The 22,486-nt window shown below is 37.0% G+C and overlaps 1 protein-coding gene across 1 annotated transcript in view; it reads right to left on the reverse strand.

Moving 5' to 3' along the window:
* Positions 1 to 21,999, reverse strand: part of sestd1 (SEC14 and spectrin domains 1) — a 36,868-nt gene extending 14,869 nt beyond the window's left edge. Inside the window, exons 1-9 of the mRNA XM_082176678.1 lie at positions 21,874 to 21,999; positions 19,785 to 19,848; positions 17,475 to 17,560; positions 13,341 to 13,449; positions 12,197 to 12,287; positions 10,167 to 10,280; positions 3,852 to 3,965; positions 674 to 768; positions 396 to 451 (exon numbers count right to left, since the gene is read on the reverse strand). Coding sequence (XP_082032804.1) covers positions 396 to 451; positions 674 to 768; positions 3,852 to 3,965; positions 10,167 to 10,280; positions 12,197 to 12,287; positions 13,341 to 13,449; positions 17,475 to 17,529 — 634 coding nt within the window. The 5' untranslated portion in view covers positions 17,530 to 17,560; positions 19,785 to 19,848; positions 21,874 to 21,999. The remainder of the gene's footprint in view (positions 1 to 395; positions 452 to 673; positions 769 to 3,851; positions 3,966 to 10,166; positions 10,281 to 12,196; positions 12,288 to 13,340; positions 13,450 to 17,474; positions 17,561 to 19,784; positions 19,849 to 21,873) is intronic.
* Positions 22,000 to 22,486: the final 487 nt, after the last annotated feature.

Consider the following 22,486-nt stretch of genomic DNA (forward strand, 5'->3'; position numbering starts at 1 on the left):
CTAAACTGATGAAGCCATTCTTTAGCGCAGGGTATGATGTGAGGGACATACTGATCAGGGTAGAGTCAACTCACTTTACAAACCAGCTTTAGCTTCAAACACAAAAGCTGTGAAATCACTTTAGAGTGCTAAACAGCACAAAAGCCAAGTTCTTAGCTCTACCCAACCAATAAAACTGAATGGAGTCACAGGCCAGCTGGAAAAACAGCTTCACCATTGACATCACAAGCTAGATACAGCATAGCAGTTCAAATCCCCAAACCAAAATCTGCTTTTGCAACTTGTTTTCAAATGGACCCAAACCATTTCAGAAACATCTAAAAGTTTTGCAGTTTTGCAATTTCAAAGCAATGCCTAGATGCATGTGAACACAGCCAGCACAGATCAGCACTCACCAGTCTGAAGGACCGTTTCAGGGTCAAATGAAGGCAGGATGTTGCTCTCTGAAGACCTATGATTGTAACAATATGTTGTTGTTGAGCAATTTATATAAAATTATGACCATTTAATGAAACAAACTCATTGATTGCGGTGTGTATTTGATTGTTCAGTGCCTTTCAAAAGCATTTTAAATTACCCCTTTAAGAATAGCTAATAGTTAATAGAAAAACAGAGGACCCTGAAACCGCAGACATAATTAGGAGCTCATGCCTGGAGATGAGACATAAAATACCTGTCCTTCTCTGCCTGGCTTCCTTTCTCATTTTCATTGATGACGATAAGTTCATCCAGAAGGGATGTGGATTCCTTTGTGAATTTTTCAAAGACCTAAATGAGGGATAAATGGCAAATAAGACCTGCAGTTAAATTGATAGAGTTTTTAAAATTTAATTTTCAATTTAAATTCAATATCAGTTATATTAAATATTATATTAAATATATATGTTAAATATTTTTCAGCCATTCAATGATATTCAATACCCATCTCAATATTTCTGTATTTGCACAGAAGCAGGATCACAATTTCAAACAGTGTTGTTATTATTAACAAACTGAAACTATTTATTGTTTTTGTTAATTAAAATAAAACCCGAAGTAAAATAAAATACAAGTTAGATGGGAAACAAATTTTAATTTAAACGAAAATTAGAAATGTTGCTTTGGCAACTAACTGAAATAAAAGTTTAAGTACAACACTTACTAAAACTGACCAAAAAATGTAATAAATAAATAAAAGATTAATACAAATATTTTAAAAAAGAATGACGAAAGTACATAAAATAATACATAAATGTTACTAAATGCATACTAGTTTCAGCTAAACAACCACTACTGTCAAGTAGACAATATAATATTTTAAATGTGAATTTCTATTCACCGATACAACAATTCATAGTAAAAAAAGAGGAATATTTAGATAAATTTATTGTTTCTAAAACATAATATATGAAATATATCAGTGAACATTTTTAATGATAATGTAAACAAGTAGGGTTGTCAAAATATCGAAACTTTTTTACTTAAAGGGATAGTTCACCCAAAAATGAAAATGCTGTCATCATTTACTCTTCCTCAAGTTGTTCCAAACCTGTATGACTTTCTTTCTTCTGCTGAACACAAAAGAAGATATTTTAAAGAAGGTTGGTAATTAAACAGTTGCTGGTCCCCACTGACTTCCATAGTATTTTTTTTTCCTACTATGGAAGTCAATGGGGTCCATCAGTCGTTTGGTTACCGACTTTCTTCAAAATATCTTCTTTTGTGTTCAGCAGAAGAAAGAAAGTAATACAGGTTTGGAACAACTTGAGGAAGAGTAAATGATGACAGCATTTTCATTTTTGGGTGAACTATCCCTTTAACGCTGCACTCCGTAACTTTTAAGGTGTATTGCAGAAGAACACTGTAGCCGGAGCTACAATCTCTTTTCTTTTTTTCTATGGCGAGTCAAGCAGGTACTGGGCTACTCCGCAGTGGTGCCAACCCGAACCAGTCTGAATAGTCTGAATATAAACACTTATTATAGATGTACCGTAGTGATTCAGGATAAGACAAAAACACGGTTTGGAAAATGGATTTATGATGTACTTGCTTATTATTTAAATTAACAAAAAAAAGTGTTACGGACTGCAGCTTAAAAAAAATTTAAAAAAGTGACGATACCATCATATTCAGTACATGCTGATAGAAGCTACTTTCAATCGCTCCTGTGTGTATTGGCGCTTTTCCACTGCATGGTACGGTACGGCTCGGTTCGGCACGGCACGCTTTGGCGCTTTTCCACTGCATGGTACGGTACGGCTCGGTTCGGTACGGCACGCTTTGGCGCTTTTCCACTGCATGGTACAGTACGGCTCGGTTCGGTACGGCCCACTTATGGCACATTTCCACTGCATGGTACGGTACGGTACGGCTCGCTTCGGCTCGCTTTAAATGGTACCACCTCTGTTGAGGTTCCAAGCGTACCGTACCGATACTAAAATGTGACGTGAAAACACTGCAGATCACTGATTGGTCAGACAGAATCATCACTACCAGCGTCATTGTATTTACGACACGAGACACTAAACCCGCTAGATTTAAATAGCCAGTAAACAACAGCCAACGCTGTAGCACCTGCTTTAAAAGTATTTGATTAAAAAAAAATAAAAAAAAATAAAAAAGAAAGAAAAGCTGAATCGTGGTCAGTGGACGAGGTGCAGACAGTCTTCTCGTTGGTTGCCGAGGAGTGGATGGGGAAACACGGAATGGAAAATTCGCATTTAATATGATGATGTAATGGCAGTAGAGACGGCAACTATAACGATCAGTCCCACCCACTTTGAAGCGGTACTAACTGCAGTGGAAAAGCATCCGAGCTAAAGCGAACCGAACCGTGCCGTACCGAGCCGAGTCGTACCACGCAGTGGAAAAGCGAAGCGAGCCGAACCGTTCCGCGCCGAGTCGAACCGTACCGAGCCGATCCGTACCATGCAGTGGAAAAGCGCCATATGTGTAAGCACTCTGTGAAGAGCAACAAAGGTTTCTATTTACAACGTGTCAGAATCCGCTCAACACTGCTTTTCAGTCTTTGCAGGTGTGTAGATCTCAGTCAAGCTCTGAACTTTAGAGATTGACAGCTTCAGTGATTATAAAGGGAGTGCTCTTTGCACGCTTTCTGTTTATAGCCCATATATAATTTGAATAAAAGTATTGTTTTTCATGCTGCTCAGTACACTGCAAAGTTTCTGGATTCACAACTGTTTTTAAATGCGCGATCGAATCCGAAACTGCAAAGATTGACAGTGATGTATCCATAGCAACAGATGTGACAAAACAATATGATACTGTATGTCAAAATAGTTGTGCATTAAGTATTAGTATACTGTAAATGCAAACTAATAGACCGGTCACTTGCTCTATGTAATGTGTATGTGTTTTTTGTCCTTCCATTTTATTACTAATTTTCCACTTGATCTTTTTATAAACAATGTTTACTTATAAAACTTTTGAGGGCTAAATAAATAGTAAACTAATTAAATTGAATTAATATTAACTTAATTTAAAATATTAATATTTCAAACAGTGAAATAAAATGGTAAAATAGTTCCAACAGTTTTTGCTGTAACCGAAACTGGTACAGAGTACCATGAAATTGTACTGGTATTGGTACCGTGACAACCCTATAAACAAGTGTGGAATCAGAGCTACTACGAGTCAATTCATTGAAACAGACAGTTTTATTCCTAGAAATGAACTAAAGTAGACTAATGACACTGCCTTTAGAAAACCACAAGAAAAGAATGCTAAAATAAACCCCTGATATTTACAATTTTGCTTCGTTTTATATCGCCAGCAAGGTACATCACTCAGACTAGCCACAACATCTCTGAATTATTGTAGTCTACCAATAAATAAAGAAATTTGGTACTCACCAATCGTTTGTTGACCCAGTCCAAATGATCGTAAACCAGACTCCCGCCAAATTCATCTGTAAGTTGGCATGGCTCTATGTAGCGTGTGAGTTTATTAGCAGACACCAGAATCACCTGAAACACAGAACATTTACTCTCAGGGATGACCAAGGACCTTTTCCAATATCTGTTCTGCGAATGTAAAAGACAAGAAAATAAAACCCACCCATTCGAGAATTATTTGTTGTAACAGAGGGGAAAGTGCACCATTTACTAATGTAACCATTAACCAACTAAACAGGCATCTGTGCGCATAATGTAGCATAACCTGAAATCGTTTAATAGATTCTGCAGCAGTCAAATGTCATGCAAGGTTAAAATCTGTGAATAATTTATTTGATATTTGAAGGCATACAGGGCAAACTCTGCAGGTGAAGCAGACCTTCCGCTGGGTCACATAATGTCAATCACACTCATTACCCAAAACTGTTTCTATCGAAGAACACCAGGCGAAGATTTTTATATAGTGTTGCCTGTCATCTTTGTGAAAATTAACATGATAAAAAAAAAGGTTTAAATAGCCAAATATTTAAACATGATTAGTGTAATGAAGATTTGAACAATTTATCTCACGTTGTGCCAGAACTACTACTACATAAATTCTGTATAATGATGAATAAACTATATTTTCCTTAGACAAAATAAAACCTTGTCAGAGACTGATGTTCCTCATACCACTCAGCGTTTTCTTCCACAGATAATCAAATACTTCAGCTCAAATCAATATTTCATGTCTATTTATTTATTTACTTAATTGTTATGTAGCCAAGTAATAAGAGGAATAAATATACAATCGGCTGGTCGTTAATGCAAAACAAACCTGTTTAAAGCTGCCAAGCCGCGTAAAAAATATTCTGTAACATTATACACACATTGATTTATGGTATACTTTACATGTAAATGTTTATCATTCCTATGTCTGCGCTTAATGTAAGCAGTCTCAATACAAAAATGACACCCCTCCTCACTGCACTTTGGTGTGTGGACAGGAAGAGAGAGAGAGAACAGCTGTCTTTACAAATATGTTCAGCTGAGTCAACACACGGAACAGAGGGACAAGGCCTCACTGCAAACAGTTCCAGCCTGTGTCACCAAAGAGGAGATGAAGAAAAATATTTTGGATTCATAATATCTGGGGTACATTACTCACAGGATGTAAGAGGCGTGTCTGCCTCCACTGCGTGGCTGTCTGCCGAGGACAATTTAAGGGGGAAAAAAAGCCAGGTTTGTTTCATGTCAGTTTCACAAACTCTCTCTAACGGGTGTTCTTGAATCTAAAAGCCTTGTTTTGGGCCATGAAGTTTCTGTGGCAGATACTAAAATGCAGCTTGAGCATAAAAGCTTTTGAACTGGATTTCATCTTATCTCCTTCTGTCATGATATCATTGCAAATTCCGAGATGGAGGGCATGAGGGGGAAAAGAAAAATAAATAAATAAAATTCACTAAAAACAAACCTAACACCTTCCTTAGAAGCCTTAAAAGGAAATGTTCACTCAAAACAAAAATGCTGTCACATCTCATGTCATCAGTATGCTGGGGCTGGGGAGGGGAAGGGCCAGAGCACCCTGAAAAATAGTCAATACTATTTCTGCAATATCTATTTGGCTATATTCAAACTGCAGGCAAATTGGATTTTTTCTCAAATTAGATATTTTCAGGCAGACTGTCCGCACGATTAATTGCAAGTGATCAAATAAGACTTGCGTTTCCAGACATAACCAACCAATCTCAATGGGTTGCTTTGGTAACAACATGGTCATACCCACGTAAGTGACGAGGTTTCCAAAACAGATGCAGGAAAAATGGACGTGCATCATCTCGCTTTCCAAATAAGCACCCTGTCGAGTTGCGGTGCAGAAATCCTACGTTGCACAGGAAAATGCTGTAATCTTTTGTCAATCTTATGGCAAAATGATGCAAAAGACAGTTTGAAATCCGATTTGAGCATCCAGACTGAGATAAATCTGCATCTGGATAAAATCTGGATTTGCAAAAAACACAAAAAACAAACACATTTTGGTTGGCAGTCTAAACGTGGCCTTTGAATTAATCTGAAACTAAAGCTATTCACTAATTATCTTCCCCTACACTGCATCTCTCAAATCTCATTCATGTTTCTGTTCTCATTGACAAAAAGAAAAGATATCCGCACACTGAAATTACAGCTCCATTCAATATATAAATATTTATTATAAACAGTGCAGCGTTTCGACCGATCAGGTCTTCTTCTGGCTCGTGATGATGAAGTGCCTTCATCGTGTCTGATCGGTAGCTTATTTTATCGTTATCTTTTTTGTCCTGCACCAGAGCCTAACTTAGATTTAGAATTTGCACATCCTTTTTCTAACTTTTTGACTCTTTTCTCATTGACACCTGCATTTATTCTAACCGGACAGAGTGTGGAGATCACACAAAGCTATTGTATGATTTCAGAAGCCAATTTGGGCCTTGACATCTGTGGTCACTATAAATTGTGATAGCAAAAACAAAAACATACAAGTTTATGATGACATGTGGGTAAATAAATGACAGTATTTTAATTTTAGGGTGAACAACTCTTTTTAAAACCATCTGCTAACCAAACTTTTAATCTGATGTGTATTTAATCAAAGTAATGTGCGCTCTTTGAAATCCTCCAGTGACCCTGAACGCAAGCCTGGTGCTGAAGCAGGAACGCATCAGCATGGACTGGTGCCAGCTGTGCCCTCACATCTACAAGGTTAGCTGGAGGAAATTAAACAGTGTCTGCTAAAGCTCTCTGATCAATACAGTTCCCTCAAAGCAGCTTGCATTCTGGTTACCTTGCAAGTATTTAAACACAATATATGGTACAATTGAAAAAAAAAATGCTGTGCTTAGTTACATCACTTGTCCACCGCTGCATCACTTACCCATATAGTAATAAAAATAATTTAGTTTAGTTAGAGAACAGACACTACAATTAAAAACTGAACGCATCTGCACAAAGCAGCGTGAGCCAAACGGAATAAAATAAAATATTTTTTAGTATTTACAGAGCAAGGTGCCCGATATACTGTACATATCTGCATTTAAAATTACTTTAAGCAAATCATCCCAAAAAAATTAAAAAATACAAGGTTATACTTATATTTACATCTGTATGAAATGTTCAACAAGCAATGGCTGTCAACACAGTCATCACCATCATTCAGAAAATATGAGCTGTGGAAAATCATGAGTGATCTAGGAGCTCTATACAGCGGATGCCATTGAAAACACAGTAAGTCTATCAAATCACAGCCTCGCTTTCATACCTGTCATGGCGCTGCTCTGAATAAGGTCTATAAGAGTAAAAAAAAGTGCAGCCCTGCAACAGACGGTCCAATGGACCCTAAGTGGCAGTGAAAGAGAATCCACTTATTTAATAAGGCCTCCGGGTCTTTTCATTCCCATATGCTCACTAACGTCAGGCCAAGCATCAGTGATGAAGAGGTTCTTGGACAGAATGATTAATGCAGAGCGCACGGTCCTCGTGCATCTCAGCGATTGCATGCAGATACAAAACCCCCATTCAAGTATGGATCTTCAAGTAGGTCAAGAGTATGGTAATGACTGTTTTCACTAGTCTCCGTGTTCAAGCCTCCACACTTCCTAATGCTGATACACTGACCTCCATTCAGCCAAAACTGTGCCATCTGCTAGTTGTAGGCAGCTAGAGGGGACTGCTGGCCCAGATCACGGCACAAACAACACAATGACCCCAACAAACATACACATACAGAGGTTTCTATTTAGGAGACAGTGGTCCAACTGTCCTTCTAAACCCGTCATTCGGCTCTTGGCTGGATCCATGTGATGGTTGCCAGGCAACATGGCATTATTGGTTAATGCCCAGAGAGGGCATAAGCAAGACAGCCAGACAAATGAGCATGCGGTTCGAGGCCAGGCTTCATCAGCACACATACTGTGCATGACTGCATACTGTAGTGCGCATCTGCATGATCATGTTACGGTTATGTTCACATATGGCTCCTGAAGTGAATGCTGGAGGGCTGCTCATTCAATGTAAACACAACCACCTGCCAACTTCACCCATTTTCTTCATGGCCCAATTACAAGGAAACACTGCAGTCTGCTCTAATGTATGATATTACAGGAGAGATGATGAAATGGAGAGATTCAAGAAAGTGAAGGAACCAAACCAACCCATATGAAACACTCTCTTGTGTAGCAATTTAAACACTTACCTCATGCTTAAAATTTTACTAATATCAATAAGACAATTTTTCCAGAATAAATAATTCTTAAATAAACCACATACAAAAAACAAAGAGAAAACATGATTCTACAAGTGAATTTAGGCAATCTATATATTCAGCTAGGATTGAGTTTAGAGATCGACCGATAGTGGATTTGTCAAATAAAATGTGAAATAACACTGGACAGTCTTCATTGTAAAAATTAAATACAGATAAATGCTTACAATTAGTTACAAAAGATATTCAGTCAAGAGCAGAGAGTGATTTTCTCTTTATCTTTTGTTCTTTTATTAACATGACAGACAGCAGCAGGAATATTAGACTGCTGTCACTTTAAGAGCTTATGCACGGATCCAATATAGCCTACTACTTATTTTTCTCAATTAATTCGTTTCCAAAATTAACTGTTTAACTGAATACTTGCCAAGACGGGCATTTTGACATCATTTTGTGTGTATTTTACCATTTAAGCGCAGTAAGCCACTCATTTTGGTACTTGCGACTCACAAGCTGCTTGAGACTGAGGGGCGGCTTTTGTGCGCACAAACCTGCTGGAATGAGTAAAATTATGCGCAATACAAGCACTGTTTAACCAGAGCGAATGAGACTAGTGATTGAGAGAAGGTCATGTGTTTTTGCGAGCGTCGGAGAGAAGAGAGCGAGAACATGCAACTGACGTTATTGCCTGTGCCGCTGGCAATAAAACAGCCTTGCTCGGAATCGGTAAGACGTGAGACTGACCAGCTGGTTATCGGTCCGTGCCGATCATGTGGAATATTGGCTGATTCCGGTCCCTGGCCTGTCGATCAGTGCATCTCTAATTGAAAGCAAAGAAAGAAACAACCTTCATGATGCCAGTTTTCCAGAAGAATTCATTCAGACAAGCCCAGATGTGCTCCATGTCCTTTAAAGCCCTAAAACAGCCCTGAAAACCTTATTTTACTCGCAGCACCGCTCTCTTTGTGACCTGACAAATGAAAGAGAAATTAAGCCATTGCATGAGTGTCAATAACAAAAGCACTGTCTTACCGTGAAGCCCCAAACCTTTGTAAATGAAGATGCACAACTTCTGTATATGGAGTTTCATTATTCACAGCAAATTACCTACTTACACGCATGACATCCTTCGGGTGTCCCTAATTAAATACACTGTCGTGTGTGATTGTATTATGTGCAGCTACACCAAGAGTAAAACAATGAAGCCGTGGTATGACGTATGGAAAACACTTGCAGTGGAACCTTTCTAAACAGTCCATTTAGGTTGAACAAAATAAAAGCCATTGACAAAATTTTTTTTTTATACTGAAGGATTTTCTGTGTATCAGAATAATTTGTGTTATCGTGTTAATGATCAGGCTGTATCAGTGGCCTTATTTGCACATTTTTCATTTGAAGACGACATGATGAAATATGTGAGCATACACGGTGCTGGTTCATGTTTGGAGCAGGAAGCTTGCTTCAGTCCAGATATGAACTGTGATCCACGTTGCGAGTTGGTAAAACTCAGCGTGAAATTTTGTTAAACTCAGCGTGAAGTTTAACTCTCATGCACGCTCTGCGTGTTGTTACATTACATATTAAATATTGTTACAGTCATATTTTCCATGTGTTGGTAGTCAAACTCCAGTTCTGACCGCATTGTGGGGAAAATGCAAACAACACTTTTGAGCTGCTGTAATGAGCAAACACGACAACCTTTCTCGTTCATCATGAGAACTAACCTATGCCACTCCCACACCATACACACGGCAATGTAGTCCTTTTTTTAAAGGAACCATTTCCTGTAAAGCTGCTAAGAACAATACGTATTGTGCTAGTTAATATACAAATAAAATGGACTTAACCTAACTCTAATCAATCAGAGCACTAGATACTACCCAGTGGGCCACTGCAATCATTCACAAAATGAAAAGCACAAATACTACATTTTCATGTTTGATCACTGCTGTCACTTCTAAGTACTTGTGTAATCATTCCCAACCCTAATGTCAAAAATAGTTATGTCAAAATTGAGCTCTTTGTCCACTAAAACAAAAGATCTCTAGTACACTTACCTCAAAGCCAAGCCTGTCCTTCTCCTTCCAGAAGCAGAAATGGGTCACTTTTTTGTCCCAGAATTCATCAGGTTTCACCACACACACAAGAGAGACCTCAGCTGGGATCACATTCTAGAAGAAAAATATCAGAGTTCACAATCCAGCTGTTTAAGTCATCCAAAAACCATGACACACACACCCACACACCACTTACATTTACGAATAAGATCACTCTTTTTATTGAAGAATAGCGATGGATCAATCATTGATAGTCAGATATAAAGGGGACCAAGGTCACAGAATCCTTTCAGTTTAATTAACATAATCGACAGATCAACCCTTTAAAATCAGCTGATCAATGTTATTGTACCTACTGGTCTGAAGGACAGTTTGATTTCAGAACAAACTCCTGTCATTACTCCTAAGGCTCTTAAAGTGAGAAAAGGCTGAGAGATACAAGCACTTGATTCTATTTTAAGTCCTATGTTTAAAGCTGTTGAAATGAAGTTATCTGCACACTGCAAATGTACAATGGACTCACTCATAACTAAAAACTGCAGATCATCCAGAGGACACGTCAAGCAACAATAACAGAGAGGCTTCACCATCTCCTCCACTGATAGAATGTGCAAAACTACACAAATCTACAAGGTACAACTACAACCACTTTAATAACCAACTACAACCAATTCAGCTTTCTTTGGCGAAACAATACTGCAATTTATAATAACAGTCATATAGCCTATACTGTGTTCCATTCAAAGTCAGATGTAAGTAATAGGGTATTGATTTTTCTCAAACATTGTTGCTCTTCACAAATATCATTAGCAAAAAATTCAAAAGCGACTTACAAACAAGGAATACAACAAAACGATTCATCCCAAGCCCGAAGCAAAACATATTTTTATGCTGCCTTTAAGCAGCTATTTCCTTCAGAGAATCTAGTCTTACTCAGTATCTCCTACTTGCAAACATAAAGGCATGTCATTGCCCGAAGCGCAGAAGACGATATAATTGTAAGGAAACAAAATTGCAAGTGCAAAACTGCAAGTGATTGCCTCCTAGTAACTGATCTGTAAAACACTACTGTTCAAAAGTTTGGGGTTCAGCAACATTTTTTTAAATGTTTTTGAAAGAAGCTTCTTTTGCTCACCAAGGCTGTATTTATTTGATTTTAAATCAAGTAAAAGTGGTAATATTGTGATATATTATTACAATTAAAAATTAATTGTTTTCTATTCTAATACATTTAAAAATGTATTATTCTTGCTGATTTTTTTGGTGTCGCCATGTTTTGTGCAACATCATACACCAGCATCACTAATTTCAAGGAGACATTCTTAAGGAGACTACTCAGAAATTGAAACGCTCAATACAAGGACATCCTACCTTTTAATTAAAAGAGCCAACCACCTGTTTTTCTTAGCTGGTACTGCCTGAAAAAGTGTTTTTTAGCACAATTTTGGCAAAATTTATGATGCCACTTGTATCAAATTTTATTGTTATTGCCTAGAAAATAGCTGTCCAGTGTCCACTGAGTCAAAAGATTGCCAAGATCGCCACAGAGTGAACGGACTTGCATTTTGGGACTTTAATGTAACGCAGAATAAGTCGTAATGCAAAAGAAAAATCTAGCAGCCTGTATTTAAAGCAGCAATTCAGTGCTGTGTCCCATAAACAGGGGAAAATAACAGGGCAGAACAAGCGTCCATTCAGTTCAACAAAGCTCAAAGTGAATGACTTCCAACAGCACGCTCTACAAAACCAGGGAAGGCCGCCAACACGCGAACAGCATTGTCTTCTGATAATAGCACTGAAATCTCATTATTTACAGGTATTCCTTAAGAAGTGAGCTGTATTACAGGGGAGTTAAGTGCTTATTAAATAATCACCACAAATATTAATGGGTTCATTAATGGAAAAGTAAGCACCAGATGTCAAATAAACAAGAGCAGACATATGTTTCACATAATGTTTCCTTTGTTGCTTTCTGCCAATTTGAACAAAATCCAAAAGTGGGCAAATAAAATAAAAGTCTCTTATCCTACCTGCAACATCAGAACAACAGTCTTCACTATATTCCACTGAGACTTCCTGCCATCGACGATGACGGTGAAACCTCGAGCTTTGCACTTCTCGCTGCAGAGATACAACAGAAAAACATGACATTTATTCGGTTGCATAACACAAATGATAGGCCAATACATGTTGTCAGTACCTAGATACAATGAATCAATTACAACGACTCCACTGTGGCGGTATCGTTAAACGGACTAATTTGTTTTTTCTGTGGTGGCATTTTAAAATGAATAAACTAAGCTTGTGTGAGCTGCAATGACTCACAGATTCCAAGAAACATGTATTCAATCATACAGTTACTATTTTGGTTTGTAGGCCTGAATAACATTTCTTTTCATTCTTTGGGGAAAAGAACAGCCAACTCACCCTGTAAAATGCCTCTAAAATGTCAGTAGAAAAATAATTTGGAGAAGGTCACTATGAAAGCATTGAAAAATAAAAGGGATTACAGAACAAGTGATGGTCTTACTGCCAGCACTCATGTGAGGCACGACTGTCAGACTTTAACAGTCAAAACTCAATTGACCGCTGCAGCTCAGGGTATGATTATCTCTTTCATACAGACTCAGATTAAAGCAATAAACCAGAAGAAATATGTTTTTCTTGATTTTTACCATGGCAAATTAAGTGTTCTTAGGCACAAGCCCACACCAAGTACATAAACCCCATTTTTCTATGGTAAAAATTAGGAATGGATTTGTAATACAAATTATTCTGTCAAGTAACATAGTTTGTGACTGTCAAGCAACAATGCATGGTTACAAACTGTGTATTTTTATCTAGCGATTTTGAACATGGCTTATCATAACTATCCGTTTAATCATTTATTTTTTTAGACACAAATGTAAAATGGACAAACTAACAGAAACATACAGCAAATTCTTTCCAGTGCCTTGGAGCCTAAAAGACCTTGAAAGGTCTGGAGAAATCAATAAAAGTATAAAACTTGTAACCACAGTCTGACCATGAATTATGGCCACTTTCTATTTCATGTGTGAATACCGTAACAGTGTGCATTATAATTACAATGATCAGATTAATGTTTAATTTCTGCTCTCAATACTTTTGACATGTGCTTGATGTACGGCCTTTGCAACAGAGCTGTGTTTTTACCTAGGAATACTCAGTAGGTAGTCCAGAGTGGCGCTGAGCTCCTCCATGCTGGTTTGTTCGGTACATAGTGGGATGGTCAGGATCAAACCACTGCGCCTGTCCTTGCCTCCTGGAAAACCAAATGGGCCGAGTCAGGAAATATGCAGAAAATCCAGCAGCACAAAGTGAAATATGATGTAGGAATGGAAAAACAGTGTAAGAGTGTGAGGCTTCAAGGAAAAGACTGACAAAAACAGTACTGAGGTTATACAAAAAGCCTTTTGGAGGAGTAGAGCCTCGTGACATTGCAAACTGTAATTAATTCAGACTATTTCATGGGAACATGCGCCATTTCAAGGACACCAAGCATCAAATGTTTCAGTAATTCCTTTCCTAGAAGCTTTCATTTTCCAATTTTTGTGCAAAGACCTTGATAAAAAAAATTGTTGAGACACACAAAATTATAGAAAAATAATCAGTTCATCAGAGAACACCTCAGTATGCCCTGTATCATGAAGAAAAAAACGTTTATTTTGTGTTACATGATATAAATACCTATTGGTGTTGCCTAGAATACACTGTGACAAGAGCCAAAAAAAATAAAATAATAATAACAATAATGATTATGATGACGCATGCAAAACAGAGAGAAAAGACTACAATAATATAATAATTATTCATAGTTTGCTTCAATTACATGATTTCTGGTGTGATATATTGGGGATTTTGACCGTGATCCCATGCAATTAGCACAACATTAGAACTGCATCCCATGCAATTAGGCCTACTATACTATATTACTATGACCATTTGCATTCGTGATTTTCACCGCTAATCCAATTACATTTTTACATTACATTTAGTCATTTAGCAGACGCTTTTGTCCAAAGCGACTTAAAAATTAGGACTAAATTAAGCTTAAGCTACTTCATACATCGGGTCAGAGGTCACCCTTCTGTTGGAGCGCGACTCTCTTGTGATCGTGCGTACGGCCGTTGCCAGTGATTCTAGTTTATAAAGTTTTAAATATGGATATTTTTCTTATAAAAACCCATCGCTTCACTTCAGAAGGCATTTATTAACCCACTGGAGTGGTATGGCTTACTTTTATGATGGATGGAGGAACTTTTTGGCGCTTCAAAATCTCAGACACTATTCAAAATCTCAGACACTATTCAATGCCATTACAAAGCTGGGAAGAGCCAGGATATTATTTAATATTTCCAGATTATTATTTAATAGTTTGTTTGTATCCAGTTTGCTATTGGCTTTTACCGATAAAACAGACACTTTACTCTTGTTCTAAGGACATATAGTTTAACCTGCTGTCTTATTTGACTTATTTTAATTTGTTTACACAACAGCTCTGACAAAAAAAAAAAGAAGATAATAAAAGGTTTTGGGTTGAGCACCAAATTACAAAAACATTATTATGTGAAAGTGAATAAAGTTATATGTGTGTGTGTGTGTGTGTGTGTGTGTGTGTGTGTGTGTGTGTGTGTGTGTGTGTGTGTGTGTGTGTGTGTGTGTGTGTTCAGTTATAAATATAGCCTATGCTGTGTAAGTTATATACTTTTGAAAATGATAGGCCAATAACTTAAAACAAACATTTAATAACCCATATCAATAAATTATCATTTATAATATGGAACGCATTTACTTAATTTACAATGTAACATTTATTAATTTACTCTAGCACTTAAGATATCAGTAAAACAAGGCCACAATAAACTAAAGGATTAATATGTGGGTAAATCTAAAGGTAGGTCTGCTTTTAAAAAAAATATGACAAGTTCGAACATGGCCAGAATGCGCGCGTTGAGAAACACGTTCAAATTGGTCGTTTTAACATGGTAAAACTGTGCGTCTTTACACGTACTAAAGTAACGCGACGACAACTGACGCCTTAACACGACCAGAATCATGTGCGCGTCTACACATACAAAAGAAACACGTAAAAAATGCAGTGTTGACGCGGTCAAATTTCACGCGTTTCTTGGTTCTGTTCGCCTTACATACTTAATAATCGTGACGTAAACATTATGTCCGCCAATAGCAGCGCTTAGTAATCGTGACGTACGCCAATAGGGAAGCATTGTGGGAAATACCGACTGTTTTAACGAATAAACGTAGAATTTGTGTTCTTATCGTGTTTAACACATCTATATTTGATCGCGCGAGTATATCCAACGTGAAAAATCACAGCTTGAATTTTCAGTCACCGTTGAAGAGAAACACGGGTCGTGTCTGCCGTATATAAACCCGCTGCGCGCTCTGTAAGTTCGGAGTTGAGGGAGATCTGGCTGCGACACCATCCCATTGATCGCTGCTGATCTGGGCGGGTGTACCCATCGTCTCTCACCGGGGTTTTTTTTTTTTTACTCCAATAAATTTATACTGTATACTAACGTTCAAAAGTTTGGGGTCAGTTGGATTTTTAAATGTTTTTGAAATAAGTCTCTTATGCTCACCCAGCCTGCATTTATTTGATCAAAAATACAGTATAAACAACAGTATTGTGAAATATTATTACAATTTAAATTTTCAGCATCATTACTCCAGTCTTCAGTGGCACATGATCTTTCAGAAATCATTCTGATATGCTGACTTGCTGCTCAAGAAACAATTATTATTATTATTATTATCAATGTTGAAATCAGTTGTACTTCTTAATATTTTTGGGGAAACTATGATAATTTTTTTAAGGATTCTTTGAACAGAAAGTTCATATTCATATAGATTTTTTAAATAGAATTTTTTTGTAACAATGTTAAAGTCTTTACTGTCAATTTTGATCAATTTAATGCTTCCTTGTTGAATGAAAGTATTCATTTGTTTTGAAAGACTACATACTTTTGAATGGTAGTTTGTTTCATTACTACATTTATTCATTTAACATACACTTTATTGACTTTATTAACATACACTTTATTGAAAATGACAGGCAACTTAAGTTTCAATATGTGACCCTGGACCACAAAACCAGTCTTATGGGTAATTTTTTTTTAAATTGAGATTTATACATCATCTGAAAGCTGAATACATAATCTTTCCATTGATGTATGGTTTGTTAGGACAGGACAATATTTGGCCGAGATACAACTTTCGAAATATTGAGAAAAATCACCTTTAAAGTTGTCCATTTCTATTGGCGATTGTGCTGCATCCACTAATGTAAATGAATGTTTTATATATTTAAGGTGGGAAATTTACAAAATATCTTCATGGATCATGATCTTTACTTAATATCCTAATGATTTTTGGCATAAAAGAAAAATCGATTATTTTGACCCATACAATGTTTTGTTGGCTATTGCCACAAATATACCCATGCGACTTAAGACTGGTTTTGTGATCCAGGGTCACATATGTGGTATCATCAGGTTTTTATACCTCAAATTAAAACCCAGTGATGTCCGCAGATCTAATGGTAACAAAATAAAAACGAAACTAAGATTATATGACCCCATTTTGCCAATGTTCTTGCTGACATCCATTGTTGACAAGTGTCATCCAGCAGACATACAACCTTCAGCATATGATAATGGACAAAACAGCCTCATACTCTGTATATACTGAGTTCTAGAAGGCATATAAAATAATATGTGGACACATGAGTGAAAGTCCAACTAGTGTCAAGTAGTAGTAAATAACTAATAAAATAAAATAAAAATACCAATTATTTGGCCCAAAAATGGCTTACTAACACTTTGAGGAAAATTTGAACAGCAAAAACCTAATATAGCCTATCATTTTAGAATATAGTGTTCAAGTTCACTGAGATTTAGCCGAAAGTAATAACAGATCATATAATGATCTCTGACTACATTATATTAAGATGAAGATGTTTCTGCCTGAGACACAATCTTTCACTTCCATTAAAGCAAACAAGAAAGCAAGAAGTGAAGGGTTTCAAATATTCACCAAACACTGTCCATTTTATTGGATAGCAGCTTATTTCTGGCTCAGTGTTAGTCAAATCTAATCATGAAACATGAATAAAGTATTCACATCACATCCTAGAGAGGAGAGATGCCTGCAGCAAATGCATTTCTGTAATATTGTGATACTTTTTGCCAAGCTACTCTAAACTATTTGATGACTTGTTTTTCATTTAATTAATTAAAATATTAAAATAATGTTACTAGTCTTTACCTGACAGAAAGGCCAGCTTCTTCTTCAGCACAGGCAGTATGATGGAGGCCTCCATCCTGGAACAAGTCTATTGTCTACTTACACAGCTGCAAAAAGTTGAAGAAAAACTTGTTAGATAACACATTAAATAACAAATTTTTGATTTGTATGTGATAATTTAGTGACCAGTGACATGAAGGCCAAGTATAGTGTGGTAACTCATACGGTGGTAATTTGTCCCCTGCATTTAACAAATCCAAGTTAGTGCACACACATTAGGAGCAGTGAGTAGTGAACACACACACACTGCAAACCGTGGACACACACACACCCAGAGCAGTGTGCAGCCATTCACTGCGGCCCAGGGGAGCGATTGAAGGTTAGTGCCTTGCTCGAGTCATTTCCTGCTGGTATTAAGAATCAAACCCACAGCCTTCGGGTTACCAGTCTGACTCTCTAACCATTAGGCCACGACTGATTTAGGGCTAAAACAAATGACTTTGAAATGCATTTTCATGATTATAGTCTCAAATGTCCCATAGGCATAGAATGAATAAAACTACATCTATGTCTATTAGCCCCTTTCACACATACAGTCTTTACTGGAAAATTACCGGTAAGAGATCATGTGTGAACAGGACCTTTTCCAAAACACCCGTAAATCAGTTCTGGCAATTTACCAGTAAGGGAAGTTGTAACACTTAAGCCTACTGGTATGATGCTCTGTGCGAACGCGGAATGAAGATTACCGGTGTGGGCACGTACAAAGTCAGAACACGCTGAGGTAAGAAGTCTTCTTTGGGCCAATCAAAGTTCTTATGGAGATGAGGTGATTACTCTGTGCTGTTTACAGAAAGCTTTTTAATAGTTTTCCTATTTAAACATGCGGAACATGTTCATCCATGACCGTTGCGCCACGTCTCACAGCTTTTTAAACGTGTCACGCTCGAGACCCAGCCTTCTTTTCCATTCATCAGCGTTTGGCTCTGCAGTTGGATACTATTAGTCTAATATACTATTATACTAGTCTCGTGTTTTTAAGAGCAAAAACGCATTCTGTTTGATCATCCCTTATGCCTGTCACTCAGACGTCAAAAAATGTATAGTAAACTAAAGTGCTTCTCCTCATGCCGGTGGACAAAGACAACGGCGCAGCATTTAAAGAACATATCAGATGACTGACATCACAGAATTTAGCGGTATTTTGGTGCTGATGGCCTCTTACCGGTAAAAAGCCAGAACGCTTGTGTGACAGCATATTTGTGTATTTACCGGTAAAGTCATTCTGGTAATTTTACGGTAATTTAAAATAGTGAACACTGCTGTCAAGCTCCAAAAAGAACCAAAAACACCATTAAAGAATCATAAAATACACCAGCGTAAGCTTTGCATGAGAAACCAACCTAAGTTGAAGTCATTATTCACAGAAAGTCAAACCTGCTGTGACTGGTCATCATTTATTCACCATCCAAACCTGTATGACTTTCTTTTGTGGTACATAAAAGTTGACATTTTGAAGAATGTTGGAAACCACACTGATTTTTTTCTCCATTTACATTTACTCATTTAGCAGACGCCTTTATCCAAAGCGACTTACCATAAAACGGTAATCAATGGTAACCAAAACTGAGACATTTCTCAGAATATATTATGTTCTACAGAAGTAGAAACTCATACTGGATTGGAACAACATGAGGGTGAGAAAAGAATTTATTTTTGGGTGAACTCTCCCTTATATTCTAGTCTGTGCTTCATGCAAAAAGGGATATTTGACTTCAGAGGCTGACAGCCAATGAACTATTCCTTTAATGCCAAGTCATACAATAATAATAATAAATGATTATGATACATGAATAATAATCATCATTAAAAAATACATGAATAAAATGAATAATCAACTAAAAGCAATCCTAAAATAGAATGTTTTGAGAAGAGATTTAAAAGTCACTAATGTTTGCTTCCCTGATGTCGGCCGGGAGAGAATTCCAAAGCTTAGGAGCATAGGAAGAAAATGCTCTATCACCTAGAACGAAGCCGTGTGCATTCAACGAATACAATGCATTCCTGTTCAATTTTTTAGGATAAACACACAAGCACAACTTTAAACAAGAAAAGTTTCCAACAAAACCTTTGTAAGAAGCAACATTTCACCATGCCAGAAATACCAGAACGATACAAAAAAGAACAAATTGACAAAACAAGCTGAAAAGTAGGTTAAATCACTATAATTAGGCAACACTAGAATGTTCACAGCATGCTTCAAGTACATAGTGATGCGAGTCCTCAAATGCAGGCTGTACTAGATTTCAAAAAGCTGACAGTCCCACTCACCTTCAATAGTGATGCAGCACATCAAGTACATGCCATCTCATGCGATTCCCTCCTGGTCCATGTTCTGCAAAGATCGGAGAGCGGAGGAGGAGGAGAAAGAGGAAAAACAGAACATGTGAAAGAGTTACAGGGAGAGAGAGGAAAACGAAAAAAGACTACGTTGAGACCTCCTTTGGTGATTTGGATTCTGCCATCCAGTTTAGTTCAACCAATCTGAATACATCAGAATTAATCAGAGTGGTAAAGACCTCCTCATAAACTGCTGAGAATGGAAGTGGTCACGTAAGCATCCAATAGGGTAATACCAATGTGTTGCTGGTTGACTGAGTATAAATCATAAAAATTAAATGCTCCCCAAAAAAGATTATCAAAATCCTCCTCAACTGCAATAATGGATTTAGGGAGGATTGCAAAAGGAAGCACAGCTTGGCAAAGTGATCTTAACATAAGCTGATGCACAGAAAAGTGCCACATCATTTAGAAAAGGACAGCTCAGCAGCGGTTACACAGTTTGCTGATGTGTCTGCAAGCCAGGAATGGGTGCTAGCAAATACAAAACAAATAAACAAAAGTGGACTTTTTGAATTATCACATTGCACTGCTGCACAATCATTTACCATGCAACCCAATGGCCCATCCCAATGCAAATTTTTGGCAATGCCCATGTTTGTGTTCTAGTTCTAGGACATAATATCATTCTGCATTGTCACTGTATATGCAAAACGGATTTCAATGCCAATTTCAGCTTCAATATGTAAGGAGCGGCATATTTTGCATTTACAAAGAATGAATTGAGTTACTAAAACACTAAAAGAATAACAAACAATTACATTCAATCCAGAATCAAAAGAAACACCTGAAAATTATGTAATTTGTGACCATTAAGATTTCTTGCATTGTGCCAGTATTTTCATGATCTTCCCCCAAATTTATATCACATCACCAAATTCTCAGGTGTATCTTTACTGTAAATGGCTGCATCTATTTAGATATTCAAACTAAGGTTGGTGCAACAACAGCATGACTAAACTATTAAATAATTAAAATGAGTCTTAATGCAAAGTAAACAAATAACAATTAATGTCCTAATAATCTTTTTCTTTAAATGGTGTGATGACATACAAAGTTTAGATCTTTTATACTTTGATGACAAATAGCCATGTTTTCCATCAAAATTCACATTGCAAATCACATTCATTAGATTGTTTTGACTGTATTACCGTTAAACCAATACTTGATGCTGTTTTAATCTAGAAATACTTTCATGTTTATGAATTTTAATGAATGTGAGACTGATTTTGGATTACAGTTATGATGATAATCAACATAAATGTGCTTACAAGTCATAAACAATGTCAATATGTAAAGATAACATAACTGTTTTCATTTGCTTTGATTAAGTGGTGAAAAGGGACTTGGGGTTGGTTGTTCTTGACAGGACTCATAGGATTCACTGTACATGTCATAGCAGCCCAATAAACACATAAACTTGGGCAGTTTAAGAATTAAGATTGAAACTGTGGTCTTTGAGAGTCATTTCTGGCCACATAAGGACAACAGTTGGCCAGTCCTGGGAATCAGTGTCTGGAATCAAACCAACAGCTGGCTGAGTTATAGGAATGACTCGCGGCTCGAGACAAAGACGGGTATCCACCTATATGGCCTACATAATATTATGATTACAGGTCATCTGCGCAGTAAAACGATCGTCACAACTAACGACAACGCACGAGGCTGGGTGCCACGTGAAAGTACACATTTAAATGCAGTTTGGCTTTTATTTCACATGACCATGAACCATATTTTCTGGCAGCGTGCATGGCTACTGGCACGCGCGAGCCGCAGAACAGCATGCAATTACCTATATTTCATTCTATGGAGGTTAATACATGACTAACATGAATGCGGTGTATTTCGGGGTTGAATACAAGGACAATCCCTCACTAACTTACCTTAGATAAACGTCGATAATAATGCCGTGATTGTTAGCACTGCTAAAGACGCGAATGCATGATCCATGTGCTTTCGCTCACAAAGTCACTGCATTTTTAATCACACTGAGGGATTATTATAGAAAAAATAAAATTACCTTTCTCCGTTTTGAGCCCCGGAGTCGATCTATGTTATTGATAATCGCCTTTGATACTGAGAAGACGCTCGGCGTTGTGTTTTGTTAGAAAGGGGCTGGTCCTGTTCGCATGGCTCCTCCCACATGACGGCGCAGGGCGTGTCTCTCACTGTAGTGGGCGGGGTCTAGAGTTTCTTTAAACAGACAGTGACAGACATTTATTCAAATAAATGATATCTGATATTTGTGGATTGATTGAGAGGAACAATTTGACATCAATTTGACATTGGCATCAAATGGACCATGCAAAAATTCAGAAAATCAATTGAACATAAAGGTGAATAGAAAGACAATTTCTCAAATGAAAAACTTACAAAATATTTAATCAGACAATTGATAACAGACGAGTTAAGATTACTTAAAAAATATAAAATTAACATATCAATAAATAACATTATCAGAAGAAAGAAAGAAAGAAAGAAAGAAAGAAAGAAAGAAAGAAAGAAAGAAAGAAAGAAAGAAAAAACTTTTTCTTTATTTTCATTCCATTCCTAACTTTTACCATTGTGTAAATAATGAAGTTTATAGCCTATAATAAAGTGTCTAACATTCAGTGGACTATATTGCTAAAGTC

This window comes from Leuciscus leuciscus (genome assembly GCF_965113295.1).
Source record: "Leuciscus leuciscus genome assembly, chromosome: 7".
Lineage (NCBI taxonomy): Eukaryota > Metazoa > Chordata > Actinopteri > Cypriniformes > Leuciscidae > Leuciscus > Leuciscus leuciscus.